General features: G+C 41.1%; 2 protein-coding genes across 5 annotated transcripts in view; both read right to left on the reverse strand.

The window, feature by feature from the left end:
• abat (4-aminobutyrate aminotransferase) overlaps positions 1 to 3,935 on the reverse strand; it is a 32,224-nt gene extending 28,289 nt beyond the window's left edge. Inside the window, exon 1 of one of the 3 annotated variants that reach the window (XM_076266192.1) lies at positions 3,815 to 3,935. The gene's annotated coding sequence lies outside the window, so the exon portion shown is untranslated. Of the gene's footprint in view, positions 1 to 2,900; positions 3,014 to 3,361; positions 3,466 to 3,814 lie in introns of those variants that run through there. The other 2 variants (XM_076266193.1, XM_076266191.1) reach the window with 2 other exon arrangements.
• On the reverse strand, positions 3,698 to 27,508 carry mettl22 (methyltransferase 22, Kin17 lysine). 2 transcript variants are annotated; one of them, XM_076266195.1, is made up of 11 exons: positions 27,419 to 27,508; positions 24,386 to 24,518; positions 16,369 to 16,653; positions 15,587 to 15,627; positions 11,441 to 11,585; positions 8,968 to 9,039; positions 8,701 to 8,754; positions 8,320 to 8,400; positions 8,064 to 8,166; positions 6,168 to 6,336; positions 3,698 to 4,214 (listed from the first exon to the last, which is right to left on the reverse strand). In XM_076266195.1, the coding sequence occupies exons 2-11, from the start codon at positions 24,489 to 24,491 to the stop codon at positions 4,182 to 4,184; spliced, it is 1,089 nt and encodes a 362-aa protein (XP_076122310.1). In that variant the 5' UTR covers positions 24,492 to 24,518; positions 27,419 to 27,508; the 3' UTR covers positions 3,698 to 4,181. The 2 variants fall into 2 exon arrangements, with proteins under 2 accessions (XP_076122310.1, XP_076122309.1); XM_076266194.1 differs by having other exon boundaries at positions 8,320 to 8,418.
• Positions 27,509 to 27,673: the final 165 nt, after the last annotated feature.

The raw sequence follows: 27,673 nt of genomic DNA on the forward strand, positions 1-27,673 counted from the left end.
AGATATAACACATTGAGGGCAAATTATCAAATGAGTCCCTAATCTGTAGTCGTGGCAACAGCACACACATACAAGGGGAGGATGGGTAGAGCCACTTCATCAAATAAATATTGGCCTACAGTTGCCAGGGCAACCAAAGGGAGGGAGGGTAGCAATTCTATTCCAGCCTCCCAATCCTTGGTCTCAGCATGGAATGGACTTCCGCAATCGTCGGAGTGCTGGGATGATATTTTTTTTTCTTTTTTAAAGCAGAGCATCTCAAAAAAAATCTTTATTCCAAACAAATACTATGTTCCAGATGATGCTATATCTGTGACAAAGACATGGTCGACCACACAAAATACAGCAATCAATCACAAATTCAGTTGAGGCCTTGTACCATTACACCAACTGAAAGAAAAAGCAGGGGTGCTGTCTCTTAGGTGATTATAAGAATTCTCAAGATCTCCCAACCACAGTGCATAACAACTAGCAAGCATAGCTACAGCTTATCACCATTGCAGAGGACATTTTCACTCATGTTCTGGTGACAGTGTTAGCAGATGTTCCTGGAGTTCTATAAGGTCAGTGAACACAGAGATGCAATCACAAGAGACAAGGCCCTGCACACAACGTGGCTTTGGACCACAGTTGTGACAGCAGTGGGTAGATAATTATAAAAGCATGATTTGAAATGGAAAAACACAATTTGCTGTATTTCTAAAAAAAAAATTAATCATTTTCATGAGCAATATTCCTTCCTTTTCTGCGCTGTATTTCATTTAGGTCACAACAGCAGTGCCAAAATCTATCACTTTCAATTGGAAATGCAAAGAATGTAGCCTAATTTCATCCTGTGATATAATAAATGAATAAAATTATTACTCTATCAGCATATGCTTTTCCAGAGAACCATTTAAATGACCACAGAGTTATCCCAGATTTATATGCAAGTCTGAATTATGACAACCAAATGTGTGGCTGAAATAGGCTATTCTATAGTCAGTCATCAAGAATAAGCACTGAAAACAGGGAGGAAGTGGAATCCACAGGAAGCAGTTAAGCGTGGTCAAGGCACACTGCAGCAATATTGTAGGATAGGTGCAAGATTGGTCTTCGTTCCAGATGGATAGCATGGGTAAAGTCTACAGCACAGGAGAAGAGACGGATGGTACCTAGCTTGTTCAACAGCATGTCTCAAGTGAAACAAGGACAATAGATGAACTGGCATTTTGAGAAGAGGAAGATCTGCTGGAGAGAGCTATGGCCCATGGATGCTAACCGCACCAAATTTATGGTAGGAGCCTTCCACTTATGACGTTCTGCCAATATTACAGAATCTCAGCCAATGGGTTGGTGAAGACAGAAGCATTAAGCTCTGTATGTACTCCGTATGTAAGAGGGACAGAAAGGTGGTCTTGGGCAAATACAGTAAGATGCAATACAGGAAGATGGGGCAAAGCACAGGATTAGAAACTCCTGGTGGATGCCGGAAGGCAAGTGCAAGTTCTACAATGTGTTGCTGTGACTGCTTTGAGACCAGACATGGTGATATATTCAGAGTGTGAGTGCGCTGTCTACTTTATTGAGCTAACCATTCCCTTCGAAGATGCAATGGAGGAAGTCTTTGAAAGGATAAAGTTTAAGTATGAAGATCTGGTGGCAGAAGTAAGAGAAAGTGGCTGGCAAGCACACACAAGTCCAGTGGAAATAAGTGTTAGAGGTTTTGTAGCACAGTCACAACACTGCTGTGGGGTTTTGGTTTCCAAGGAGGGTCACTGAAAGGAGCTGCAAAACAGGTGGATGGATATGGTTGAGTCGCTCAGAGACTACTTGGGGTCATGTCGTAACATGAGTTGACTCTGAGATGTGTGACATTGCTGTGTTTTTGGAATGCCGGCCTACAAGGGGAACAGGTGTGGAATCTACTTATCTAATCCCATATTTACCCAAATACCCAAATTTATCAAATAGACCATACCAGAACCAAATTTTAGGTTATCTAGAATTGCATCACATCAACGTTTTAGTGCCATAGACCTACCACTGGCTAACTCCATAAGCAAATAGATAGTGCTCCAACATTTGCATACATCACTGCACCCTGCACCTGAACAACAGGTGGAGTGCACATTCCAACTACAGGTCACCACCACCTCTGTTCCCTTAAGAGAACAGTCTAATAATCTAAACAGCTAAACAGCATAAAACCTAGCCACAGCAACTTCCAGGGTCAGACTGGTCTCTGAATGTTTTTTTTTTTTTTAATATCATTGTAAGGGACATGATACGTTTACAATAACTTCAAGAAAACATTGTTATATTTCACGTGATTGGTGCAGCTTGATTAGACTGCCAGTGCAGGGAAAGACTAGGCTATAATGTTTGTAGGATAGCTTCCTATCAAGCTGTGCAATCTCATGTGCAGAAAACGGAATCCTGCAGATTTGCAGTAATAGCGGGTATTGACAGATAATTTCTAGTCAGGCCTTATCGCTTATCGCGATAGACCAAGTTAATTTCCATTATCCGTTAAGTTCCACTATCAACGAGCACAGACAATAAACGCCAACCGGTTCCGACTGGATCTAACTAGCTCACCATTTCTGCAGACACTATTGTTACGAATATCACAAAATCACTAGTGCTGAGATAGCATTCAACAAAATGTGGACTGTTTGTTGAGCTGACATACAGCAGAGGTAGTTCAGCTGACAACATAATGCACTTTCATGTAGGCTAGGCTACTACTAGTCTAGACGAAAGTTACGTCTCTAGCAACACGTCAAAAGAAAAAGATATCGACTCATTTGCTAAGTTGCTGCTTCTAAGAATTAAGCAATAGATTATTAGCTCAAAACATGTCTGATACCTCTGCTACGATATATATAAAAAAAAGCTAGCAGACTGAAATAACTCACCTTTCGATTTAAAACTGAAGCGGTCAAGGGTTATGAGGATACCACAGCCACTGCGGCAATAAGAGAACGAAAGTAGAATGTAAACAGTAGGCTATGTCTGGTGAGATCTTACAACATCGCCTGTGATCTGGTCCTTTTGCTTGAAGGAGGGCCTTCAATGGACTGGACACGCTACTAGCCAATCAGAGGACTGTGCACTGGCTGACTCTACAAGATCTGTAAATCGAGTTGTCAACCGTTCATGTCAAATAATCAAAGAGGTATGGTATGGTATTGGCTTGGAACCCATAAGCCCTGCGTAGAACTAGACTAACGACATAATCACAGAATGAATCATATGCACACCGATAACGGCTTCTATCCATCAAGCCAATAACGTGTTTTTACAACACATCGCCAGGGCGCCACTGTAAAAAAAAAAAAAGTACATTCTGGGCATATCTAAGTTTATAATAGCCTACCTTATCACTGGTCTTTTCAATCATGGAAAATATGCAAAGAACAAAACTCGCGACCGGTGTCAGACAGCAAACAGCAAGCGGTAAATTACAGTAACGGATTTTGTAACCATCTGCAACAAGCCCAATCTGTCGTGTCTGCGATTAGCCTATGTTCTTACTCCCTCTACAGTTCGATCAGAAGAGCGATGAAAAATGGTCGACAGCTGACTAATTTCTTGTGTATGGCTGATTTCCCTGATATCCAGAGCTTCTTGAGAATTGGTTATACCATGCTTATGATAATTATGTTATATGATAATTTCTTATGATTATCATTAATTTAAAAGGTGACTCCGATTTAGCATGTCAAACATTTTTGTTTTTTATTGTACACAATTACAGGAAAATAAAACAGTAGGCCTATTACATTGAATTTAAAAACACCTTTCATAACACTGAAGGTAGAAAACTGACCTGGCAAACATCAAGAAGAAAACCCCACCCAAATGAACTTCTGCATGGGAGATGTGCCATTAATTGAAAGAAACCTGCATTGCTGAATAATAAATACATAATTAGTGGCCTGCATGACCATTCCCTGTTCAGACATCATGATAAAGTCTAAGCATCTGCCTTCAAAACACATTAAAATAAATGAATTCGACAACCTTAGTCAGGATGGTTAGATCAAATATATGAATATGACATCTGCCATTGGTGAACAAATCTGAAAACGTGTTTCCTTTTCTTTTCACAGTTAGAACATTACATACAATCTGACAATACAAAACCAATTATCTGTAAGGAGTCAGGAGACAGATGCTGTGAGACACTTGTGAGTTCATTTTTGGTTTGCAGTGATTTTCCAAACCTCCTGCAGAAAAAACACAGAGAAGGCAATATCAATACAAAGAGCATTGAGGCTGTCTTTTGCAAGCATGACAAAACACATGAATGAAATGACAAAATGCAAGGGCACCTCATTAAAACCTTTATGAAACAACAACAAAAGAAGCATTGCACAACAGCAGAAGAAGTCTCTTCACTGCCCTCTCATGGTGTGTGGACAAACTAATGTTGAATAACCGATGTAACGGGTGGTGGTGGTGGTGGTGGTGTGGGGGTGGCGGGTGCGGGGCCAAATGTCCAAAAAGAGTACCTCCTCTCTAACACATCTAACAACCCAACTCACGTAACATACACTTACCATGAATTTCCTTTCCTCCCTTCTTTACATCATTCTCCATCCTGCTATTTCTACCCATCTCCTTCGACTACACTTTGACAAGTATTTCAGCTTCTGCACTCTCATCCTCTGGTAGTAGTATCTATTGTTACCTAAGGTCTCCTTAGCAATGTAGCTTGAATGTTAAGCCTCATCCTGCTCTCTTAAAGGCATATGCCACCACCCAACCGCTGTGCTTCTCCAATGAATGCCGTCTGTCCGAATGTCCGCACACTCACAGCAAGCTATGCTCATCCGTGGTTTCCCGATGGTGGAACGCGCTACTAGTTACTACTAGAGCAGAGGCATCCTTGTCTGTCTTCAAAAACTCTCTTGACTGCTTTTATAAATAGAATCTTGGTCTTTTTTTTTTTCTTCAAAAAACTCTCTTCAATGTCAAAATGAAAGATTTCTACAAAGTAATGTTAATGAATTAAATATATATAATTCAAAATAGCCAATTGCAAAAATATTCACCATATATTCAAGTCAGCATTTAGTAGATGCACTTTTGGACAGGGATTGGGTGTAGACAATCATTTCAAGTCCAGCCACAAATTCTATATTGGATTGAGGTCTAGGGCACCCAAGAACATTCACGTCTTTAAACAATTTCTGTGTACCTTTCACTGTTTGTTTTGGGTCATTGTCTTGCTGGAAAGTAAATTTTCTCCCAAGTCACAGTTCTCTTGCAGACTGAATCAGATTGTCTTCCAGATTTTCCATATATTTTGCTGAATTCATTTTACCCTTTACCTTTACAAGCCTTCCAGGGCCTGCTGTTGAGAAGCAGAGCATGAGCATGATGCTGCCACCACTATGCTTCAAATTAGGGATGGTGCGGTGGTGTCTGCCAAACATAGCATCTAGTCAGATGGCCAAAAAACTCAATTTTGGTCTCATCAGGCCAAAGAACCTATTTCCATTTGACCTTGAAGTGTATGTCTCCTAATGTCTCCTATTTGCACTGTACCTGTGCTGTTCTCTATTTTTTTTTAAAGTCGCTTTGGACAAATGCGTCAGCTAAATTAATAAATGATAATGTACCATACAATTTTGTGAATCTCTTTGCATAAAAGCATCTGCTAAAACAATTGATGGAAATGTAAAGGTTCAGTGAAGTGTGTTGTGAATACAAATGGATGTGTCTACTGTACAATACTGCAATGCATTTCTAAAGGTCAGTTGTCTACTGTGTGCCTGAACAAAAAATACAAACCACCAAAAATATAAATCAAGGAGCTGAATAATGCAATTGCAACTGCATTATTGAACTATCCGACAACAAAATCTGCTAAACCGAATTAACTAAATGTTGTTCTATGACAGTCAACAATAAGAGTGAGAGCTGCCTCTAAAAGTGCCTATGAGGCCTACACATCCATGGGGTCTATTCCAAGACCATGGTTTAACAAGGTTGGGCAAGGTACCTCAGGGTAAGAGGGATGCCTTCTATAAGAACAGCCCTGTGGCTGCCTCATTCTCAGAGCAAAACTAAGCCGCAGAGCTCCTCATTGAGTTGGCTTACCAGGAGGTCTAACTTAATTTAGCCAGGTTTGTCTTACTCAAGAGGTGACCTTGAGGAGGTCAGGACATACTCACCAGCTGCTCCACCCTCTCGTACTGCAAGAACTGGGGGATGGGGCTGAGCACCTGCTCTACACGGTACTCCATCTTGCCGTCGTCCATGTCACAGAGCTCATCCAGGCAGTGGCGGAAGTGGTTGTAGGCCTCGCAGGCCACGTCCATTTCCCTCAGTGTGAAGTTGAGCCTGCCCAGGGAACAGACCACAAAGCTCCATTTAGTACAATTCAATATAATTTGATTAGATTCAACTTTATTGTCATTGTGCAGAGTACAAGTACAAAGCCAACAAAATGCAATTTGATCAATATACAGTGCATTGCTTCTGCTATCAGTTCTGCATACTTCAACTTCATCCTTTTGAAGGCCTTCTCTCCTCTATCGCATCTTCAAAGGGAATAGCAGTTCAATAAAGTAGCCGATGTTTGGTCTCAAACACACAACAATACACTGTGGAACTTGCACTTGAGCTTCAGATATCCACCAGGAGTTTCCAATTATACTTTGCCCCATCATCTTGTATTGCTTGTATTTGCCCAACGTCCACTTTTCTGTCCCTTACGCAAAAAATAAATTCTACTGTCCCTGTCGCTAACTAGCAAAGAGTTAATCTCAACTCTCTTGTTCTCAAGCAAACACTCCAATGATCATGTCTCCAGACATCCAAATAGATTCAACTTCATCCTTTTGAAGACCTCCTCTTTTCTATTGTATCTTCAAAGGGAATAGCAGTTCAATAAAGTAGGCGATGTTTGGTTTCAAACACACAACAATACACTGTGGAACTTGCACTTGAGCTTCAGATATCCACCAGGAGTTTCCAATTATACTTTGCCCCATTTGCCCAACGTCCACTTTTCTGTCCCTTACGCAAAAAATAAATTCCACTGTCCCTGTCACTAACTAGCAAAGAGTTAACCTCAACTCTTGTTCTCAAGCAAACACGCCAATGATCATGTCTCCAGACATCCAAATAGATCCAAAATAGTTTTACAGTCAGACAGAATATGCTCTAAAAAGAATCATGACCAACAACAAACTGACTGAGATTGAGGAGTGGCTCCTATAAAGATTTTATTGCGATTAACATCCATGGCCCATAGTTCTCTCCGTGCTAGCAGCAGTCATAATAAAGCAACCCAAGTAATTTCTTAACAGCATTAATAACAATTATTCCATACTAATGACAGCTTAGATTGATGAGGATTTTACCTTTTTCATATCTCTAAAAAGGACACAGCCTACAACCTGTTAATTGTTTAGAGCTAATGTCACATTTGCATGGTATGCATTAAAGGGACACCAGGCAAGCTTGATGCTTTTTCTCTACGAAACTCCCCCTCGCTCGGTCTGAAGCTTTTTTCCTTTTCTTTGCATCTTCCGTCAAGGGTTTTCGCTGCTTCTTCACTGGCTCTGCCATTATACACACGTTTGCAACAATCGCTAGAGTTTCGTTAGCCTGCCTCTGTGCTGTAAACTGATCCTGCTTCGGTCGGCGGGTAGGATACACCGAACTTGCAAGTGGGATATTCTTCCTACAGGCAGTAGGGGCGGGCGTCTTCATTCGCCCTGTAATGAGTCATTTAACCATATACCAACTTACGAAGATGATTAATTAACACGAAAACGTTGCCTGGTGTCCCTTTAAGGCGAGGATCACATTAGCCAGCAACAAGCGGCAGCGGCAAACGTAACGCAACGCTCAGACCATAATAAGTTTTGTCTCGTTCCTAAGCAACACAAACGGTTTGTCAATTGAATACACTCGCGTTGCGCTTTAAAAGTTGCCACCGCTGCCGAACCGTAGAGAACAATAGGAAACCTGCTGCTTGCCGCTGGCTAATGTGATTCCCGCCTAAGGGAGAACAGGGCAATAATACAGTACTAAAAATAAAGATAATAATGACTACATGCCTTTTCTCAATGGACACATAAACGGTGCTGCGGTTTCTGAGATTGCTGGATATCCTGTAGAGCGTCCTGAAAAAGGCGTCGGTGAGATCGTCATCATAGCACACTGGAGACAGACAATTGTGGACCAAAACATAAGGAAGAGCAGGAAATGGGGGTTATCAACTCCAGTCAATGACAAATTACTTCAATCACAGGGATCTGTACAAATCTATTTCCTGATCCCCTACATAGGGGGATAGTGTCATTACACACATACCATCTGCGGCCATTATTACAGATGTCTCGTTGTGTAGTTCAGCCACCTCTTCCTCAGTCCAGGAAAAGGGTTTCTCAGCATCTGTGGGCATAACAGTGGCTTAGAGGATAGAGCACAGACATAGATGAAGATAAATGAGCAGATAGAGTGGACAGACAGATAGATGGACAGAGAGAAATTACACAGATACAGATCAGTAATGATGAAACAGTGAGACACATAACCTGCAATGTCCACTATTCAACCTTCCAGCCAGGAACTCCCCTTACACCAAAAAAACCAGACAAACAAACAAAAACGCAAAAACATGCGCACACACACGCGCACGCACGCACACACACACACACACACACACACACACACACACACAGTTGGCCACACCTGTGCAGAAATCATCCCCCGTCCAGTCCAGCTGTCTGACTCGCACCTCACTCACTGCAGGGAGAGAGAGAGGTGAATTAATGGTATGACAACTCTGAAAAGACCGAAATGTCAATAGCTTCTCAGTCCAGTAGCTTACAAACGGTACACACACCGTTTCACATGGCTAGTCCCACAATGCCACTGTTGAATACTGAGACGACATGGTATCTTCTGTTTTAAATCGTGAGGTCACACAGTTGAGGATGGCAACCAGTACTGGCTCACCTTTGGCTTCAGTAAGATGCTGGTTTAAAGTGACGTTTCTTTCACACATACTCAACAGATCCTGGCCCACATCTGAAAAAGCAACAATACCCCTCAGTGTATAAACAATAAATAAAAATGATTCATTTAAAAATCTAACAGGTCAACAGAGGCTCACCATTAGCTTGACAAATGAAAATAAAATGTAGGAAGCCATTACTTTCTCCCTATCTCTTGTTCCATTAAATTAAGCTGAGGTTGAGTACACTCTCCTTTGGACACATCACAAAAATGAAGTGATAATATAAATGTATGAAGCACATCAAATTATATTTGCATGAAGCCATAGAGAGCACCAAAAATATAAATTATGGACATTATTTCACAGCCTGGCAGAAAAAATCCTCCTCACTTTTACCTCTCACTGTCTGTCTATCAGCCTACTCAGTTTGTCAAAGAGAGGCAAAACAAAAAAGAGGGCCCTCATCTACCTAGAGACCCTACCTCTGGAGAGCATAATGGACAATTAGCAAAAAAATACTTCAGATGATAAAACCCTCAAAAATACAAACACACAGTACTGTACATAACTACAGTACAATACATATGCCCTTTTTGTAACTAACACCTTCTGTGTGCAAGCTGATGAATGCTTTGTGGAGGAAATAGATAAGATCACTCAAAATAAATTGTTGCTGAAACTAATCTGTAAACCCTGAAGATCACAGTGAGCTGGAGACATTAGCAGCAGGTGGCCCACCTCTCTCTTCTTAAAGTGCCCATATTATGAAAAAATCACTTTTTCTGGGATTTGATGTGTTATTGTGTGTCTCTGGTGCTTTCACACGCATACAAACTTGGAAAAAAAAACACCCATGCTGTTTTGAGTGAGATAAGGGTTTCTGGATGTATCCTGCCTTCAGCCTCCAGGGTGAGCTGGTCAAAATCGGCAAGGCTTTTGACGTCACAAGCCGAAACATTTCAATATTCCCACCCACCACCTCCTTTTAGGGCAATTACGTTACGTGAATATAATGGAAACCTATGGAACTGCATCGAAGTGGGCAGGGAAAAGGATTTATACTTACTAAATCGTTGAACAAACGTGAATAAAAGGCACAAAATAAGGTTGGTGTAAGAGTTATCTGTTTGTTCATGGGATTCATTCTAATTCCATCACTTACATATTTCCTACAACTAGGTGAGATAGCTAAGCTTATGTTGTAGGCTACTGAAGTTCCACTGTTAGATAGCTAGCTAGCAAGCTAACCGTTTTACATAGAGATTATGGTAGGCTAAGTGTTAGCTACGGGGTATACTATGTAAAACGAAGGTGTAGTAGATGTTAGGAGATTTTGAATTGGCGTGTTTCAGACATTGCATAATCAACACCCCACCTCTCCACACCAAGCCTACAAGTTCAACTGTTTTTTAAGCCTACATATCTCAGAAAATAATGCACAGTAGTTGTTGGGTAATATTTAGCATTATTGACATAAAGTATGAAGCAAAGCCAAGATGGTCAGGCTAGGCTGGAGGCATTTGTTGATTTGGCACGAATGACCCTGGTAACAGTTAATGGAGTGGGGCGTGGGTAAGTGAGCAGCAGCTCATTAATATGTAATGAGCAGCAGAAACAGCACACTTTGACAGGGACTGAAAAAGAGTGTAATAGAAGTAGGTAAGAATCTTTTCCTACAAGCTATTTCCAGCAAACAACTTCAGAAACATGTTTTCTGGAACTCATAGACCTATTTTAACTTGTTGAAAAATAGTCATAATATGGGCACTTTAAATCATTTGGCAAGATTGCAAAAGATGAAGAGTTTCAATTATGGCAATTTTGGCAAGAGAGAAAAAGGCACCAATCTCCACTCAAATGCATCTTTTAACAATCAGCAACATGGGGCGAAATTTTTGCCTCGTGAGACCATCCTGGGTGGTCACCGCATTTTACTGAAGTAAGGCCCCTACTAATGCTACATACCCATGATGACATCTTTATTATTCAGGTAAAAAAATATTATGTAGTTTTTTTTAATGGGTAACAATAAAAGTGAATAAAAAGACAATGTGGAATGTGGAAGAGGACCCACGTGTGAGAATCTGTGGGGTGGGTTCTTACACAACCTCCACAAAATAGCTAGAAAAACAACATCAAAGACCTTTCGGTAACACTTTACTTGACAGTATCGACATAAGAGTGTCATGACACTGTTGTGAACACATGCCACTGTCATGACACATGAAACCTAACCCTAATCCTAACCTCTAACCCTAATCCTAACCTTAACTTGTTATGACAAACACTGAATGTCACGTAATAACAGAAGCGTTATGTCATACACTTTTATGACTTGTTTATGCCACGTTAATGACAGTGTCATTTCACTCTTATGTCGACACTGTCAAGTAAAGTATAACCAACCTTTCTACACCAGGTGTCATGTTTGACAGCTCGATAGCAATTACTGCGATTTGGAGCAACAGGTACCTGTGCAATACACCATTTTGGCCTGTGTTGCCATGACAACACTTGTGAGTCCAGTTCCGGCCCCAAGCTCCAGAACGGTGGCTCCCTCGAATTCAGCTGGCCGTGACAGGATCAGATCAGCCAGAAGAAAAGCTCCACGCCAGATCTTGAAAAGAGGCATTAAAGATCCCGTATTATACTTTTTTTTCAACAATTCAAAATAGACCTATGGGTTGCACAAAACATGTCCCTGAAGCTGTTTGCAAAAAATTCCCCTCAGATTACACATTATCTGCAGCTCCATTCTTGCTAGTTTCAATCCCTTTCAGAATAGGCTGGTTCTGGGCCCTGTTGCCTGAAATAGACCGCAACAGTCCCGCCCTCTGCCGATTCCGGAAGTAAGAATTCCATACAATTTTTCCATTGACAAGTGGAGTATAAGCCATAAAATGGCTAAATTACACTACCCAAAATCCTAACATGTAAAAGCCAGTAAAAGCAGCGCCTTTGATTGGCAGAGATTATGCGTTTATGCCACTTTTTTCCGCGCCTGTCGTCTCGTTACTCGCTGGAATCAAGATGGATACAAAAGCTGTCAGAACTGATGTGTGGCTGATAAAAACTGTTTTTCTCATCTGAAAGATGAAAGTTGAATTTACTTAATGGAAACAATAGGAAGCTAATTATCTTCTTGTGTGATATTAAAATAGAAACATGTTAAACTATCGTTAGGCTGCAAATGTTCGAAATGTTTAAGTTTAAAAAAGCTCCTGGGATGAGTAGTTCTTTCACTCGGAAATTAAAGTCTTGTACCTTTGCCTTTTGCCTTTCTTTTAGTTTTTTTGCTCAAAATGATATGTTGTGTGAGTATGAGACACATCGTAGCTGGTTAGCCTCAGGCATGGCCTAAAACTCTTTATATACAGATTTTTCCAGACGTAGATTGCAGAATTGAATGGGAAACGTACTTCTGGAAACTAAGCTCTCTCGGAGGAGGGGCGGGACTGTTGCACTCTATGCAAATGAGCTGTTGTTGGCCACACCCACTCCAGAACTGATTCCATGTTTACGACAACGGGCAGCATGGTCGAATCAGTGACATGGCGATGGAGGATTCTCCACCAGAAAGCCTCAGACACCTGCATGTATGATGTAACATGGCCTACCAATGTTAAAGGAACACCAAAGAGTTTTTTGTACCTTAAAATAATGTTTCCAAAATTGTTTCCGTGGTTCATCAACTCATAACAGGGTGAACGGCACTTCTGCATTCGCTTCGCGGCCCTCTATCGGCTATAACCGCACTATGTAAGTTTGCCAGATCGGTTAGCGGGTTTGTAGTTCGATGGAATGAGACATAAGAAACTACAAATTTGACTTGCATTATGTCGCAATACATCGTACTTTCATAAAATCATGCAACATATTCTACCTTGTCTATGGACATCGTTTTTTGCAAAGCCGTTGCTGGATAAACAAATAGCGTGCTTGCGACAGAGGAAAAGTTCTTTGGTGTTGCTTTAAATGATAATGGGTAAAACTTTATTTGGGTCGTTATCAGGATTCATTTTGGCGGGTGTTAATAAAAACGTACTAGCCAGTTTTGCCAGTGATGCATGAGGCATTACGTGCATGATACATACGTCTCTGTTCTCGGTCATATATCCCCCTGGCAGTACTTCCTACATTTCCCTTGACCACTGTGCCGTAATGCTACGCGCAGTTTGCAGTTTGCAGTTTGCAGTGAAATCTTTTACTGTCTATGAGTGAAACCAGCGCGAGAGACTGAAGCGAACGGAGCATCTACCAAAAAACTCAAGGAATTAGAAGAATGAACGGAGCCAGAGCTGAGCATTGACTGAAAGAGCAGGGAGTTATCCAGTAAAGTAAAGTAAAAAGTACATAACACATGTACATAACACAAATACATAACACGTTAAGAAATATTAACGCAATACCGATTGTGTTTACCTATTTCCTTTGTGGGGGGGCTGATGTCATGTAGCGGAGTCCGCAAAACCTGAAGCAGCTAGATCGTTTATTTTATTGTCTATGGAGTAAGCTGAAGATGGAGAGGAACGTGAGGAGCTTGTATAGGAGAAAATGATGAGTTTTAAAAAGTTGCCTGATCAGTGATCACCACCACCACACGCATCACGCACTGTGCGTAGGTCACCGAGAGACAGAGGAGGGACCAACATTTAGCCAATAAATAGTAGCTGTACTGCAAACTGTTTTTCACTCTTGTTAGAGAAAGTATACAATGTCAACATGCACCAACAGAATGCATCATAAAGATTTCCGGTCCTCTCTATAAACATCGTAGGCCCTATGCTAGCCTACTCCATTTAATTGAGAACTCGTCTGAGCATGCAGGAGAGGGAGAGAAAACAGTGGCAGCTTCCAGCTGGCCTATCATTATTGATGATAATTGATATCTCCTTTTTATTAAGTTAAGATTAAACTAAATGCGGTGGTGGTTGGGACAAACTTATGTGGGCGAGAAGAGGAATGAAGCAGGGGATGAGGATATCGACAGAGAAATAGATAGATAGATAGAGATCCCAAACATGAAATTAAGTGTTTGCACTTTATGTGTATATTTTGTGGTATGTATTCATGCCAACAATGTTAATAAAATGATCAAATGCATTCAGTGACACTCATCTCATAAACTCATAATTCTCCAGAATTTCACTGGAAAAAAATTGGCTAGTAGAAATTCTGATTGGCTAGTATCTTTAGAAAGTTACCAGCCACATTGGCTGGTGATCAAAAAAGTTAATTTAGAACCCTGGTCGTTATATAGGGAGGGAAAGTAATCTCATCGCCATCTAGTGGTTGCGCTCCTAGAGTTTAGCGGAGTGGATGGGATTTTGTTTTTAGAAAAAATATATCTCGGTGCACATTGGGATCTTAATTTAATGCCTTCCATATGTTAGGCACTGGGGTCACCTCTATTGCTTCAAGTGGTCATACCTTATTTTTAGGATCAGTTGAATTGTTTTGAGTTTTTATCGTAACACGGTGATAAGGAACTACAGCTGCATGTGACGTCACATGTTTGGGCGCTTAATCTCTAACTGATCAATACGGCAATTTGCTTAACTGGCTTAACATATTTTTGTAATAACGGAACGTGATGTAAACCGCGTGGTGATAACCTTTTGTCTGGATAACTGGTGTTGTGCTTCTACTCACATGAAGAGCTGGCTGTAAGTGTTAAGTGTCAATGCTAACCAGGCTAATAAACAAACCATGCTACCGTGAGTAACGTGGAAGGGTAAAGTCACGTGACTTCTTTTGTAGTTCGTTTATGAAACAAAAGGAGCAATTTTCACAGTTAAAAGATTATTACTGTATAGACACTGAAAAATATTTTTGGTGGATAACATCGCTGATTTGGCTTCACAATATATTTTTTAAAATAGGTCTATGGGACTTAACATTGGAGCTGCTCTTCGATAGGAACGCAACCACTTGGGGCGCTGGTTTTCACTTTCCCTCCCTGTAAGCCCAGTAGAGTTGATGTAGCATATTAAAAAGTTTAAAAGAATTTGTGAAATTGGCTGCCTATTACCGAATGGCCTGGGTCACCTCCAGCATAAGCTAGGCTACGTTATATGGCCTTCGGCCTCATACATACGGCCAAATTACAGCCACAGGGATATTGTTTACCAATCCCGCTCCCACTCGTGCCATACTGCTTAAATATGCCAACAAGAACGAGACGTGTCCTGGGGAGTTTTTCTTTGTATACTTGAAATATGGATGATATCAGGTGTGTAAAAGACGTTTGGATATTTTGTGTAGCCTAGCCTACTGTTGGAAACGATAGGCTACAACCAAAATGGAGGATCTTCGACAGGAAGATTCTAACCTAGTGGGTGGGAATTTTCAGATAGAGGTGGGTCTCAATAAGGGAGATTTCTGACTAGCTCACAGAAGCGCATAGTTTCTGACATCAACCTCTCTTAACTAACCCACAAAAACTCAACGCATGGTTTTGTTTCACACCTGGAGTGTTTGTAGAAGCATCAGAGACCCAAATGGAAGTACACAGAAAACACAGAAAAAGTGAGTTTTGCATAATATGGCCCCTTTAAGAAATGTGTGTGTGTGTGTTGTATGTGTTCACACTTAAAGTCGACAGTTTTAAGAACATACCTGTTTGCCGACATCTTCCAGTGGGGTAGCCATTGTGTGTTCTATATATAGTGACAGAAATACAAAAGTCAGTTCAACTCCAACTGCACACAAAGTAATACTGGAGAGCCTCAACACAGATGGAAAATCAATTGCAAAAAAAGGAAAGAAAGCTGTAATTCCGGAGTCATTTGAACTCAGGGACTTTTTCACCAAGACAACAAGTTGAACACCCCTCCAAGAGCAAGATTACGTTGATTGAAGAGTACCAAGTTTTATCGGCTTAAGCACTTACAGCTCAAATGGCTTACAGTGCAAATACTAAGGGCCAATCGCTAAATGCATCCAAACTGCCATTTTTTAACCACTAATGATGCTCAATATAGCCCCACACTTCTGCATTAGTATGAATAGGGTCCCTACACATAAAACGAAGCATCAAGAACTTAGTAAGTGTACTGGGAGTTTATTCAAAAGAATGTTTTACAATCTAGCTCTTGAGGGGGTGTTTGACTCATTGTCATGGTGAAAAAGGACCCTGGGTTCAAATTGTTCCGAAATTACACTTGAAACACCCCTTACAATCAATAGAAATGTTTTGACTGGTTCTGGGTGTCAGTGTGAATTTGTAACACCACAAATAGGTCTCAGGTGGTGCAACATAACATGCATCAGAGTATGCGTATTCGTGACTTCAAGCCATTTATTGCTTTGCCGCTATCTGATTTACCACTTTGTACGACACGAAAGCAGATTCTTCCTATGCTGTGCCTGTGCATAATAGGGACATCAAGAAAAATAACCAATTCTGATGACATCACGATGTGTTGCATCTTCCCCATCCTCATCTTCCTCACAGCCATCTGCCGAATCACCCGAAGCCTGGTTGAGGATGGTGGGACACACCCTCTCTCGATCTGGGGAGGCATCTCTGGGCCTCCTCACCACATCCAGGTCTCCATCATCATCTAGGGGTACCTCGGTCGCACCGGAGGGGCTGACATCCGCAGTCCTCTCAGGGGAGGACCCACTGCAGCCAAGCTCCTTCTCCTCCACATCCCACAGGATCCTAAACCTGGAGACGAAGACTGCAAACCAAACACACAAACTCTGGTGAATTGAAATGGTGTGTATGTCTTCTTAGTTCTTACATGGTAATACTGCTATGCAGACAGTTCATAGAAATAAATCCTATTTTTGTGCTATTTATCTTTATACATACTGTAATAGTATAGTAGTTTGTTGTTGCTATTCATGTTTTGCTGGCATCTGCAAATTTGGACACCATGAAGTATTAAGTTCACGGTGAACATATCGCTCCACAACCCTGCTGTGCCTTTAAAAATTCTTATGCATACGCCCAATTTTGAGTATTTTGCCCGACATTGTACATCATCTTGAATTTCCCCTGGGGATCAATAAAGTATCTATCTATCTACTTAGATCATTGCTCCTACATACTTTGGCCTATAATCAGATGCCTGACCTCTTTGGAAAGCTTAGACACTGTAGTTTCTTGGACAACAATCAGAAAAACTGTGTGATGTACTGACACAGAGTTACAGAGGCTAGAATACTATTTTCTCATTCTTCCGGATAACAAGTATCTCTGAACTGACCACATTTCAGCCCTCTAGGTCACTTGAGATGACTTAGAAACACAACTAAGCCCTAGCATCAGGTCTTGTGAAGCTGTGTGCAAAAGTAGATCAATATAGAATGAAAACTAATTACTTTAGACCATTATTTGCCAAGGTATGCCCATGCGTTTTGTAAAATGCCCTATGGAAACTCCCCATAGGACATTTGGTTATCCAAAATGCATACTGACAATCAAATGCTTACTGCACATGAACCCCTTTGTGTAGAAGCATAATCCTGGTCTCAAATGAAAGGTAACACTTTACTGTACGTACACACGGCCACCGACTTGAGCTTCAAAAGAAGCTCTGGTCGCCCTGTCAAGGACGCTTGTCAAAAAAGTCCAGGGAAGCTTTGGACTAGGGTTGGGTATCGTTTGGGTTTTATCCGATACCGGTGCTAAATCGATACTTTTAAAACGGTGCCGGTGCCGAAACGGTGCCTGAACCGGTACTTTGTTTTTAAAATGTTTTAAATTAAAATGGTCTAAAGCATGAATTGCTTTTTTTTTATTGATAAGACAAATTTGAACATGAAATTGAACTGTTATATTCAATTTACTATCAATATCTCATTGCTCCTACGAATAATACATTTAAACGTTAAAACAGCTTGCCATGCATGCACACACAATGGTGAGCTCTGCTTTCAAGTTTACCCAGTGTAGGCGGTTTGCCATAATGTATGTTAAAACCGCTTGCCATAAAACTGCCAGGTCATGGACAACGGCATTTGCAAGCAAGCTAATCTAACAGGGACTCTATTTTCCAGTTAATTCAGTGTGTTCCCAAATGCTTCAAGAAATGTCATGTCTTAAAGGAACACGCCACCCAAAATCAGTAGTGATATATGTTCTTACCGTAACTTTCACGAGTTGAGTCGTACCTCTCCCGCGTCGGTAGGTGCACTCAAACGCTCTGTCGCGCGGCGCGAATGTGTTAGCATGTTGCTATGCTAGCGGGCTCTGCCGTGGCCGTAGAGAGAGGCACATAGCAGTATTCAAACACCTCCACGTTTTACCTACTTAAATACAGTTGCACGAGTAGTTGATGAAAAATGTTAGGGCACACAACATGAAACGTGACGATTTTCCAAGCGAATAAACATGAGAACTACAATGTGTGGCGCAATAGCACTTGGGAGTACTTCGACCTAGCGTGGTAATATTATTAACACCTAATTGTAGATCCTATCCACCACAGAGTTTAGAATCCATGCTGGATCGACCCTCAGCCTCTCCCTCCCCTCTGAGCGAGAGAGGCACACACACTAGAGATGCGCTGATGGGCTATTATTTCAACCATAACTGCATAGCAAAACTTATCATCCATCAGCCATCCATCAGCACCAAAGTTTGTTGACCAATTTTCAAAACGGCACCTGCCCACCATCCGCTGGTTGTTTTAATGTACGCTATATGGGTGATGCAGCGCTGCTGACGTGAGGCTAGAAAGCCCTTGCCTGTTCTAGAAAGACTGATCTAATGCAGCAAATATATTAAAAGGCAAAAGTCGTACATTGGCTAGGCCTATCCCCAGAATATCAGCAGTCTCTGTCGCGCAAAACAGTCTCCAAATAAAACGCACATCGGCCTGTTGCCTATTCTGCCAGCTTGTGACAATATATCGTCCAAAATGCTTGATTGCATTGCATTCTCCACATTTTTAGCTACATTTTCATGTACCACATCAGCATTTTTGTTCAGTGAATCTTTTGTTGTTATTCGATGCAGTTACTACCGTTTGTGTCGGCACCGGTGCCATATTAGGACCGTGTTTCGGTGCCCAACCCTACTTTGGACGCTTTGGCCGCTCTGACGTGACAGCATTTTACGTTCGATCATGTTCTATCTTAATACTTTATTCTATTCGATTGGTTGCTGGTCGTTGGTCGCTGAACCGCGTCATAGCTCATTACTATAAAGTTGACTGACTTTCAACTTTCTGCTCGACGCTCAAGTCGCTCAAGACGCCCAAAACGCGACGCCGACGGATTGGAGAAGCCGGCTTCCATTGAAAATGAATGACTTCCTGAATCTTTGGAAGCTCAAGTTGGCGGCGGTGTGTACGTACAGTTAAGGTTTCTTGTGGATTTTCTGCATAACAGGTTAAAAATGATTTGTGTGGAAATATTATCGTCTTTACCAATTATAACAACTGACATTATAATGGATACTGAGGCTGTTTTTATGGTAAAATGTGTGTTCTCACTTTCAAATTAAACACATGGGTTATTTGTGAGTAACTGGAAGTTGTCACAAAAAAAAACTATAATTCTCCACGACTGCATAATGTGACAATCTTTATTCCATCTTCCATAATTAAACTAGAGCTACATCTACAGTGATGGTCAAAAGTGTTGGCACCCATGGACTAAAGGTCACCCTAGTTGACTAAAAAGAGGAAGATAAAATCATCTTTTGGAAATTGATCTTAATGCCTTAAGTAAAAAAAATGAGGAAATATCCAACCTTTAAGGCAGTGTTTCTCAAACTTTTTTTCTGGGGACCCACTTTTTAAAAATGACAGACTATCGCGACCCAACTTGTGACTGTGGTAGTTAACAAACTAGATCAGTGGTTCTCAAACTTTTTCTTTCATTCCCCACTTTGATCAAGGGGGCATTCTCGAGCCCCACCTGTCCCTCATCGCTCTAAGAAAGTGGTAGGTCAAGCTTAAAATTGTCAAATTTATTGAAATAATGACAAGTTCTAAATATATCCTCTTCAACAGAGTTAAAATCAGCTGGTGCTGCAGATAATAATAAATAAATACATAACACACATATTTCTGTTTTCCAGCAACATATTAGGAAGTATATGCCATTTTACAGCATTGTACAATATATTCAATGAAATACCAACATGCTGCATTAAATGGATCCATAATCCATTCATACTGAGCACTGCTGGTTGGGAAATATTTTTGAAATAAACTTTGCAGGGATGTGATGTAGGCCTACTGTTTAATACATGGGATCACAAGAGTGGCTCCCAATCAGACGTTTCAGCGATTTCGCTCAGTAATCTCAAAGGCATAATAGCCTACTGTCGCGATCGAGGCGCCTGTCCCATACTCAAGTTTTTTTGGTGAATGCAGTAATCTTATTTGCTAGGTGAGGTAGGTGCTTGTCTTTGCCTTGTAACTGGACATTTAACTCAAATGTATCGCTAAGATATATCAAATATATTGCTAAGATAGGCCAGCTTCGTCAAGAAATGTTCATTAGTGAACGTGCTTGCAGATTCAAACATGCGCTCTTCCTCCAAGAAGAGGCGACTCGGAGCTCGCGCGACAGCACTTTACCTCGGGAAAGCCACCTTGCCTCGCTGTGAAACAGTACAGCCTTTTGGTCAGCTACCATCTCTTCGCAAAGTGCGGAGAATAGACGCACTTTAAGGGCCGGGTTTTGATGAAATTCACCACTCTCACAACAACGTTTAAAATCTCATGTAGGCTAGGTCGGGACTAACTAAGCTTCCTTGACACGAGCGTTTCCCTGTGAATAACACAGTGCGTCCATTGCGCATCGGGTGCTACCTGGGCCCAGACTACAGATAAAAAAATAAATTATAAAACTCCTGTTTTTCACGTCAGTTCGCGCCCCACCTGGCATGTCCCACAGTTTGAGAAACGCTGCTTTAAGGACACCAATTTTTTTTGTGAATGAATAATGTATCATAAATAAATAAATGTACTTCCTTAAAATACAGTGGTCATAACATAAGTATTGGCACCCCTATGTTAAATTCCCATAGAGGCAGGCAGGTTTTTGTTTTTAAAGGCCAGTTATTTCATGGTTCCATGGCCTTTAAAGGAGAATTCCGGTGTGATATTGACCTAAAGCAGGGCTGCCAACTTTTCAAAAAACCTTGGAGTGAGATTTGGTGGGGCCAACCAAAATTTTGCTGCATACATTTTTGTTTGGCTCATTCAGCATTATACCGTACAGTAAAAAAAACGTACATCAGTGGTTCTCAGGTGTAGGGACCAGGCATGGACGGATTATGAGCTTTCGGGCCCCTGGGCCCAGATGTATTAAGGGCTCCCCAGTAATTGTCGCATATGTGGAAGGGGGGTTTGGGGGTACTCCCCCAATTTTTTTTTAATTTGTTTAATGTGATTTCCTGTATTCTGGTGCATTTTGGGGATGGGCAATACTAAATTCAATCAGATTCATAGCCTACATCCTGATGTGTTGATATTGAGGCAATGATTCCATGCAAAGGCTTGGGCTTCAGGGCCCCCTGACACCTTGGGCCCCTGGGTCTGGGCCCGGAAGGCCCATGCAGTAATCCATCCCTGGGACCAGGGTCCCAGAGTTATATGAACATTGGTATCAAAGGGATCTAGCCTACTTCAGGCATTGTGAAAGTGGATGGGACATTTCAGCGGGGGGTATGGGGGTCCTCCCCCAGAATTTTTTTTTTTGGACTAGATGCAATTTCCTCAATTCTGGTACATTTTAACAGGTTATTTAGATACTTCTATATAACAAAATAAAGCCAGCCTACGAAATTAATAAAAAGTAAATCATGCATAATTTAAAAATAACTCAATAGGCTACTTGGCTACGCAATAAGGTTTCCATTACAGCACCGCGGACGTTCAATGAACGCATGAAAGCGGATGGTTTGTTTGAAATCCCGACACTCTTTCAACTACATGGAACGCAATAGTGATCATCAAATACCTTCCCAGATTTCAGTGCCCATCAGTCCCAACATTTAACAATATAATCAAACAGTCCAAAAGTAAATTAAATATCAAACTAAACCGAAAATGTCATGCTTTTGAAGGCCTACCAGTATGCCGCTCCAAGAAATGCATGTCTCAAAATAAAACTCGCATAAGAAATAAAGGGCTGTCTTGAATACAATCCTGCCCCTAAAGGCCTGTACTTTATCTTAAGACCCCGGCCATAATTTGAGGATTTACAGTATCTAAGTAGACAAACTGGCTTCAGATATCCAACAGAGTGAATAGAGATTGTGCAGTCTTAGCTGTGGTTAGTAACGTGATGCTGTTAATGGGGAGTTTTACATAGCCTAGCGTAAACCTGTAGGTTATTATTTATTTGCCGTACCTATAAGGCTTTTTACCTTATCAAAAGTGATCTCTTCAACACTGCGGGGGATTTGGCGCTTGTCACTGTGTGTGTGACAGAAGCTGAATGGGAGAATGCGTGTAACAAAAAAAAAAAAAGTTTATGAGCGATTTACGCACAAATGGGAGAATCCAATGAAAATGACAATGAAGCACTAAACAGATGCTGAAAACAGCACTGGTATTTCGCACGGCAAAAGTGTGTGTGTGTGGGGGGGGGGGGGGGGAGGTCCAAACTAACAATTTTAAAAAGCTATTTTGCACTTCAGAATTATAACCATGCACACACAGGTGGAATAGTTATGGTGATATTGCAATAAGTTCACAACCACAAAAACATATGCTACATTTCACAGTTCAGAAATTTTCAAAAATGTGTGTACATTTAAGCACTCCATGAAATTAAGCATAAGTGGTCACCTGTGTTATTCAGCTAGTTTATTTAAGATAATATATTGGTCATTGTAATGGCCATAGTCTATAGCCTACATGCTATTCCTTTTTCAGGATGTACCCATATCTGCATGATGTGAATGTTTGCATATGGCTTATGTCAGGCTTTATATCAATATTTGTGTCTCGTTATTTGATTTTCTTCATATTTTTGCATTAATGTCACAAGGAAGCATGCCAATATTAATATATTCATTTATCTGTAATGGGATTGGCTGGAACCTGACAATATAAGAACCATGATAGTGGGATAATCTATGGCTGAGCAATTTACAAAAATGTATGTAGGCCTACTGACAAATAGTTTACATTAGAATACATTATAATTTCGCCCCAATGAGGCTATGTAGAAATGTGTTGCAATTTCAAAACCGGATTACTCAGGGACCACTTATTGCACAGAGGCATGCTTTATATCCTCGTATTCGGTAGGTTTGCTGTTTATTGTGAAATAGGGTTTTCCACGTGTTGTGTGAAGGGTTAGTGAAATATTAAACCGAGAGTAATGGGTAAATGCAAATATGATTAGCCTAAATTGCACGTCGGTTCAATGTTAATTCTCTCGCGAACCATTTATCACAGCAACTTGTCGCCAATATCATTGGAAAGCTTAGATTCCGCACGTTCACGTGATGTGTGATATCATGTATAGGTTTAGTTTAGTTGAACCTCATCTGCCAGGTATTTGACCTACCAGGTTGACACTTCAGCGTGAAAAATACTCAATAATACTCAAAGCATACCTGAAGCCGGGGAAATGCGGGGGGGATGCGCCTGGGATGGCTTCTGAAGTAGCATCGCAAATGAGAGAAATTTTAGAAAATTCCACAGACAGGGGGTGCTCTTGAACCCTCTCACCGTCTCTGAAAGCATAACCGTGGCTCAACAGGTAGCCTAGATCTATAGATAGGCTAAACTCATTTTTCAGGCATCTGACCGACCGGGTTGACACTTCAGCGTGAGAAATCGGGGGTGTGGCGTGTGAGCGTGTGAAACTAATCAAATGCGTGTGTCTCACGGCCAATGCGTGAGAGTTGGCACCTATGCCTAAAGTGTGTTGAAACATGATACTGAGTGTGAACGTATGTCTCATAGCCCACCTCGGCTTGTCCCCTGCACTCCAAAATCTGGCGCTAGTTAGCCGATGCTACCAACAGCTTTTTCAATGGTGGTGCTTCGGCATCGGGCTAGCCATGCAAATAAATCACTGTTTTACACCATTTACGAGGCTCAATGTATCTCCACACTTCATTGGTAGACTTCCGAGGGCCCTGACATTTAAAACGAGACATTGAGAACTTTGAAAAAGCACTGGTAGTTTACTTACAAGACGATTTATACAGACAGTATCTTCACGAAGTTTAGCGTTTGCAGCCATCTTGAATTTAGTCACGATAAGTCAAGCGATGAGTAAGAATGAACAGGTATGATAAGGGATCAGATTCACACTTGGTATCATGTTTCAACACACTTTAGGTCAATATCACACCAGAATTCTCCTTTAAATTAAAATAGCCCCACATTATCACATACCCTTCACCATGTCTAGAGATTGGCATGGTGTTATTTCAGTTAGCCTATTAGCTGGTTTGATTTGCATTGAGCTCAATGAGCATCCTACCTGGTTGGCCATCAGCGTTAAGGCGGGTCATCAAGTGGCGGGCGTTGGGCAGCAATAGGTGCACATCTGACAGGACTGTGTCCATGCGGAAGATGATCTTGTCCATGGCTGGGTCAACATATCTCCAGTGTGCCTAAGGGAGATGCAAAGCCATCACACAGCAGTACAAGATGCTGTTTTCCTAAACACTGTACAGTATGGTGATGCTACGCTTTTACACAGTGATCTGGTGAAGCCACTGTCATCAGATTATTATAGTTAACTCAACAAATGACAGCACTGCAACATTTTCTTCTTTAATGGTTACACCATGATCAAAATACATTTAATACTACTTTTCAAATAGGCCAGTCAGTCTGATATGAATGCTGTTATGTTATGCAGCTAAATAATCCAATCTCATGAAGTTTCTTTTCCCAAAATGACTCTTGACAGTGTATAAATATCAACCACAATTGAACCCTCAAAATGAATGTCCCAAGGTTGAAATGCAGCTGATTGCTTTGTTGTTTGCAAAAGTGTGTGGGAGGCATGGTAATGACTGTCTCATGCTGACCTAACACAAAAGCTATTAGATGAAGCGGACACCTGTAGTTTCCCTGAGGAAGCCTCCGAGATCAAATACAGGCTGCTCAGGATGATCAGTACAGTGGCCAGAGGATAATATTTACCCACATTCAGCATCCAGTGACCCTTGTTTTCTAAACAAGTGTAAAGTGTCTATACCATATGTACATTTACATAACATTACATTTATTCATTAAGCAGACGCTCTTATCCAAAGCGACTAACACAATGAGAAATAATATTCAAGCTACAATGCAGAGGGGACCAACGGTAACAATAAATATTTCCATGCAATGAAAGACTTTTTTGTCTGCAATCTGAATTTGACTAACTGGCAAAGAGTCAAATAGAAACCAGCAGATGCCAATTTTTAATGTGTGGGCTTAACTCAAGATAATCCCTATTACCTAAAACCATTTGTATGCTATGTATGTGGGTATCTTATCTGTACAGGGTTCCAAACTGACATGAAATAATAACAAGATGTCTAGATCGATGTGGGGTTGTCTGCTATTAGGGAAATTGTGTGGCATGTAATCTTTACACAGTTACACAATAACAGTTTTTTCCCATCTGCATTAGTGTGTGTGGCATTTCGTAACTCCTCTGGCTCTCTGCATGTTGTTTTGATTAATAAAACAAAAAAAATGTATTCATGTCATTCTGCAGCATCAGGGCCGTAGTCGCCATAGACATTGAGGGGGACGTGTCCCCCCCAATATTCAAATATGACCAAAATGTCCCCCCCAATATTCGGACATAGAAAAATAAAGAAAGAATAAAGCGCTAGGCCTACAGGAAACCAACACGTATCTGAAATGTAATCAAACATAAATAACGCACAAATTAGTGACCTATGGTTCCAGAGTAGCCTACACCCCTGAGTGGTTTGTCCTGGTGATTTTCCGTTTTTCGTTAGTGGCGTGCGCTATCAAAAGCTTCCATTTACTGCACCCTACTGCGGTGAGGTAGGGCTGTCAACAATATCGCAAAAGCTACCGGAACAATTTTCACAAAACTTCTTGGAAAGGTGTAGCACAGGCTAAGGAAATCCCATACATGTTTGGAGCCGATCAGACCGAAAGGGACAAATATTTTCCATATTAGCCTATTCTCGCAATGATAGCGAAAGTGAAAATGAATTTGTGCAAGCCTGTGTCATTTCTTTCACGTCTTTCAACATAAATAATGCATTCATATGCTAGTAATGCCAGAAATTACCGTGTATAGGCCTCTTAGAAATGATTGTTGCATCTTGCATATTATTTAGATGCGCACTCAATCGCGCATCCATGCAGGCAAAACGTGATCAAATGTGGTGACGTTTACAATACGTGATAGCCTAGTTAATGTGAATCGCGGACAATAACCAAAGAAAGGAATTTGCACCTCCATTCACCAATTAAAGGCTGTAGTAGGCCTAGTGTTTCTACATGTTGGCACAAAACGTAATTTCTGTCAGAAGCCAGTAATGCATACAGGGGTAACATGAGGTGATCGAGTCAGACAGAAGAGGGGCCTGTCTTAGTAGCCTATTCCTGAATCCTGTCCCTTTCAAACTACGTTGTGTGATTAGCCGCAGCATAATAAAATCTAAATTAAAAGACAAAATCTTATTAGGCTCCAAACCTATGAGTCTAAGCCTTAGTTTAAAAAAATCTTCAGGTGTAAGTAATAACTCAAAGAACCACATTCTGTGTAATATAGAGGTTATCAAAAGATACTCTAGTTTGTAATTTCTTTTAAAGTATACATTTTGAACACAAATGAAGTCACGGGTCCAGGGATGGACCAGTGAAGTTGCTTCTTCTCCACCCTTCTCTTTTCACAAAACTCACCGGGGGGCGCATTCTGTTTGGGGGTCCCTCAGACCCCACCACAGATTTGGTCCCCCCCCAATGTTGACATCATGACTACGGCCTTGTGCAGCATCATTCTGCAGTATTGTTTTAAATGTAGGCCTACTTTTGCACTACAGCTAGCTAGCCCTATATAATTCAGCATTCTTTGAAACACTGGCAAACTAGAACAGTCTCGCCAAGAGATATGAACAACTTCATTTGACTTAGTTTCGTGCACTCAGATAGTGCACAAAACTAAACGACAAAATTATGCGTGTGGCACTGGTGCTCAGTGTGCTCATCTATGGTTGGCTGTCAACAAACTGTTTGAAGGCTGGAAACAGCACCAGGAAATATTGTGACGTAAATGTTAAGTTAACGAAGTACGTTAAGTTAAAAAGCTTAATTGGATAATTATAAGGGTTCCTACATAGGCTATTACTACTACACCTACTACTGCTATCTAATGTTAACGATAGGGTAACGTTACGAAGAGATTATCCTGAGAGGTCGTGTTCGCAAAAGCGAAAACTCGACGATCTCCTCCTCGATCACATTGCAAAAGTAGGCTACATGTTTCAGTTACGACACGGACATGTTAATCTGTCATAGATAAACACATTACCTCTATTAACAGAAGTGACTTTGAGTTTTAAGCAACGCTGTCACGACTGCGGAGTGCGGACCCTCCCCCTTCAGCTTGCCATGCCACACGTGTTACTTTCATACTATACGTCAGAAACAATGTTTCGCGGCGATTACCGTTCCGCGTGTATAGTATAGTTGCCTTTAGCCTACTACTGTAGGCCTACGCTACTGTACAGTCCCCTTTCCAACATACGACTGCACACTAAAGGCTCTAACTTGAACGAGGGACTAA

The sequence above is a fragment of the Alosa pseudoharengus genome, unplaced genomic scaffold (genome assembly GCF_046254945.1).
Source record: "Alosa pseudoharengus isolate Yale_2024_CS ecotype anadromous, Long Island Sound unplaced genomic scaffold, YU_APseudo_1.1 YU_APseudo_1.1_scf_4, whole genome shotgun sequence".
In the NCBI taxonomy this organism is placed as follows: Eukaryota; Metazoa; Chordata; class Actinopteri; order Clupeiformes; family Clupeidae; genus Alosa; species Alosa pseudoharengus.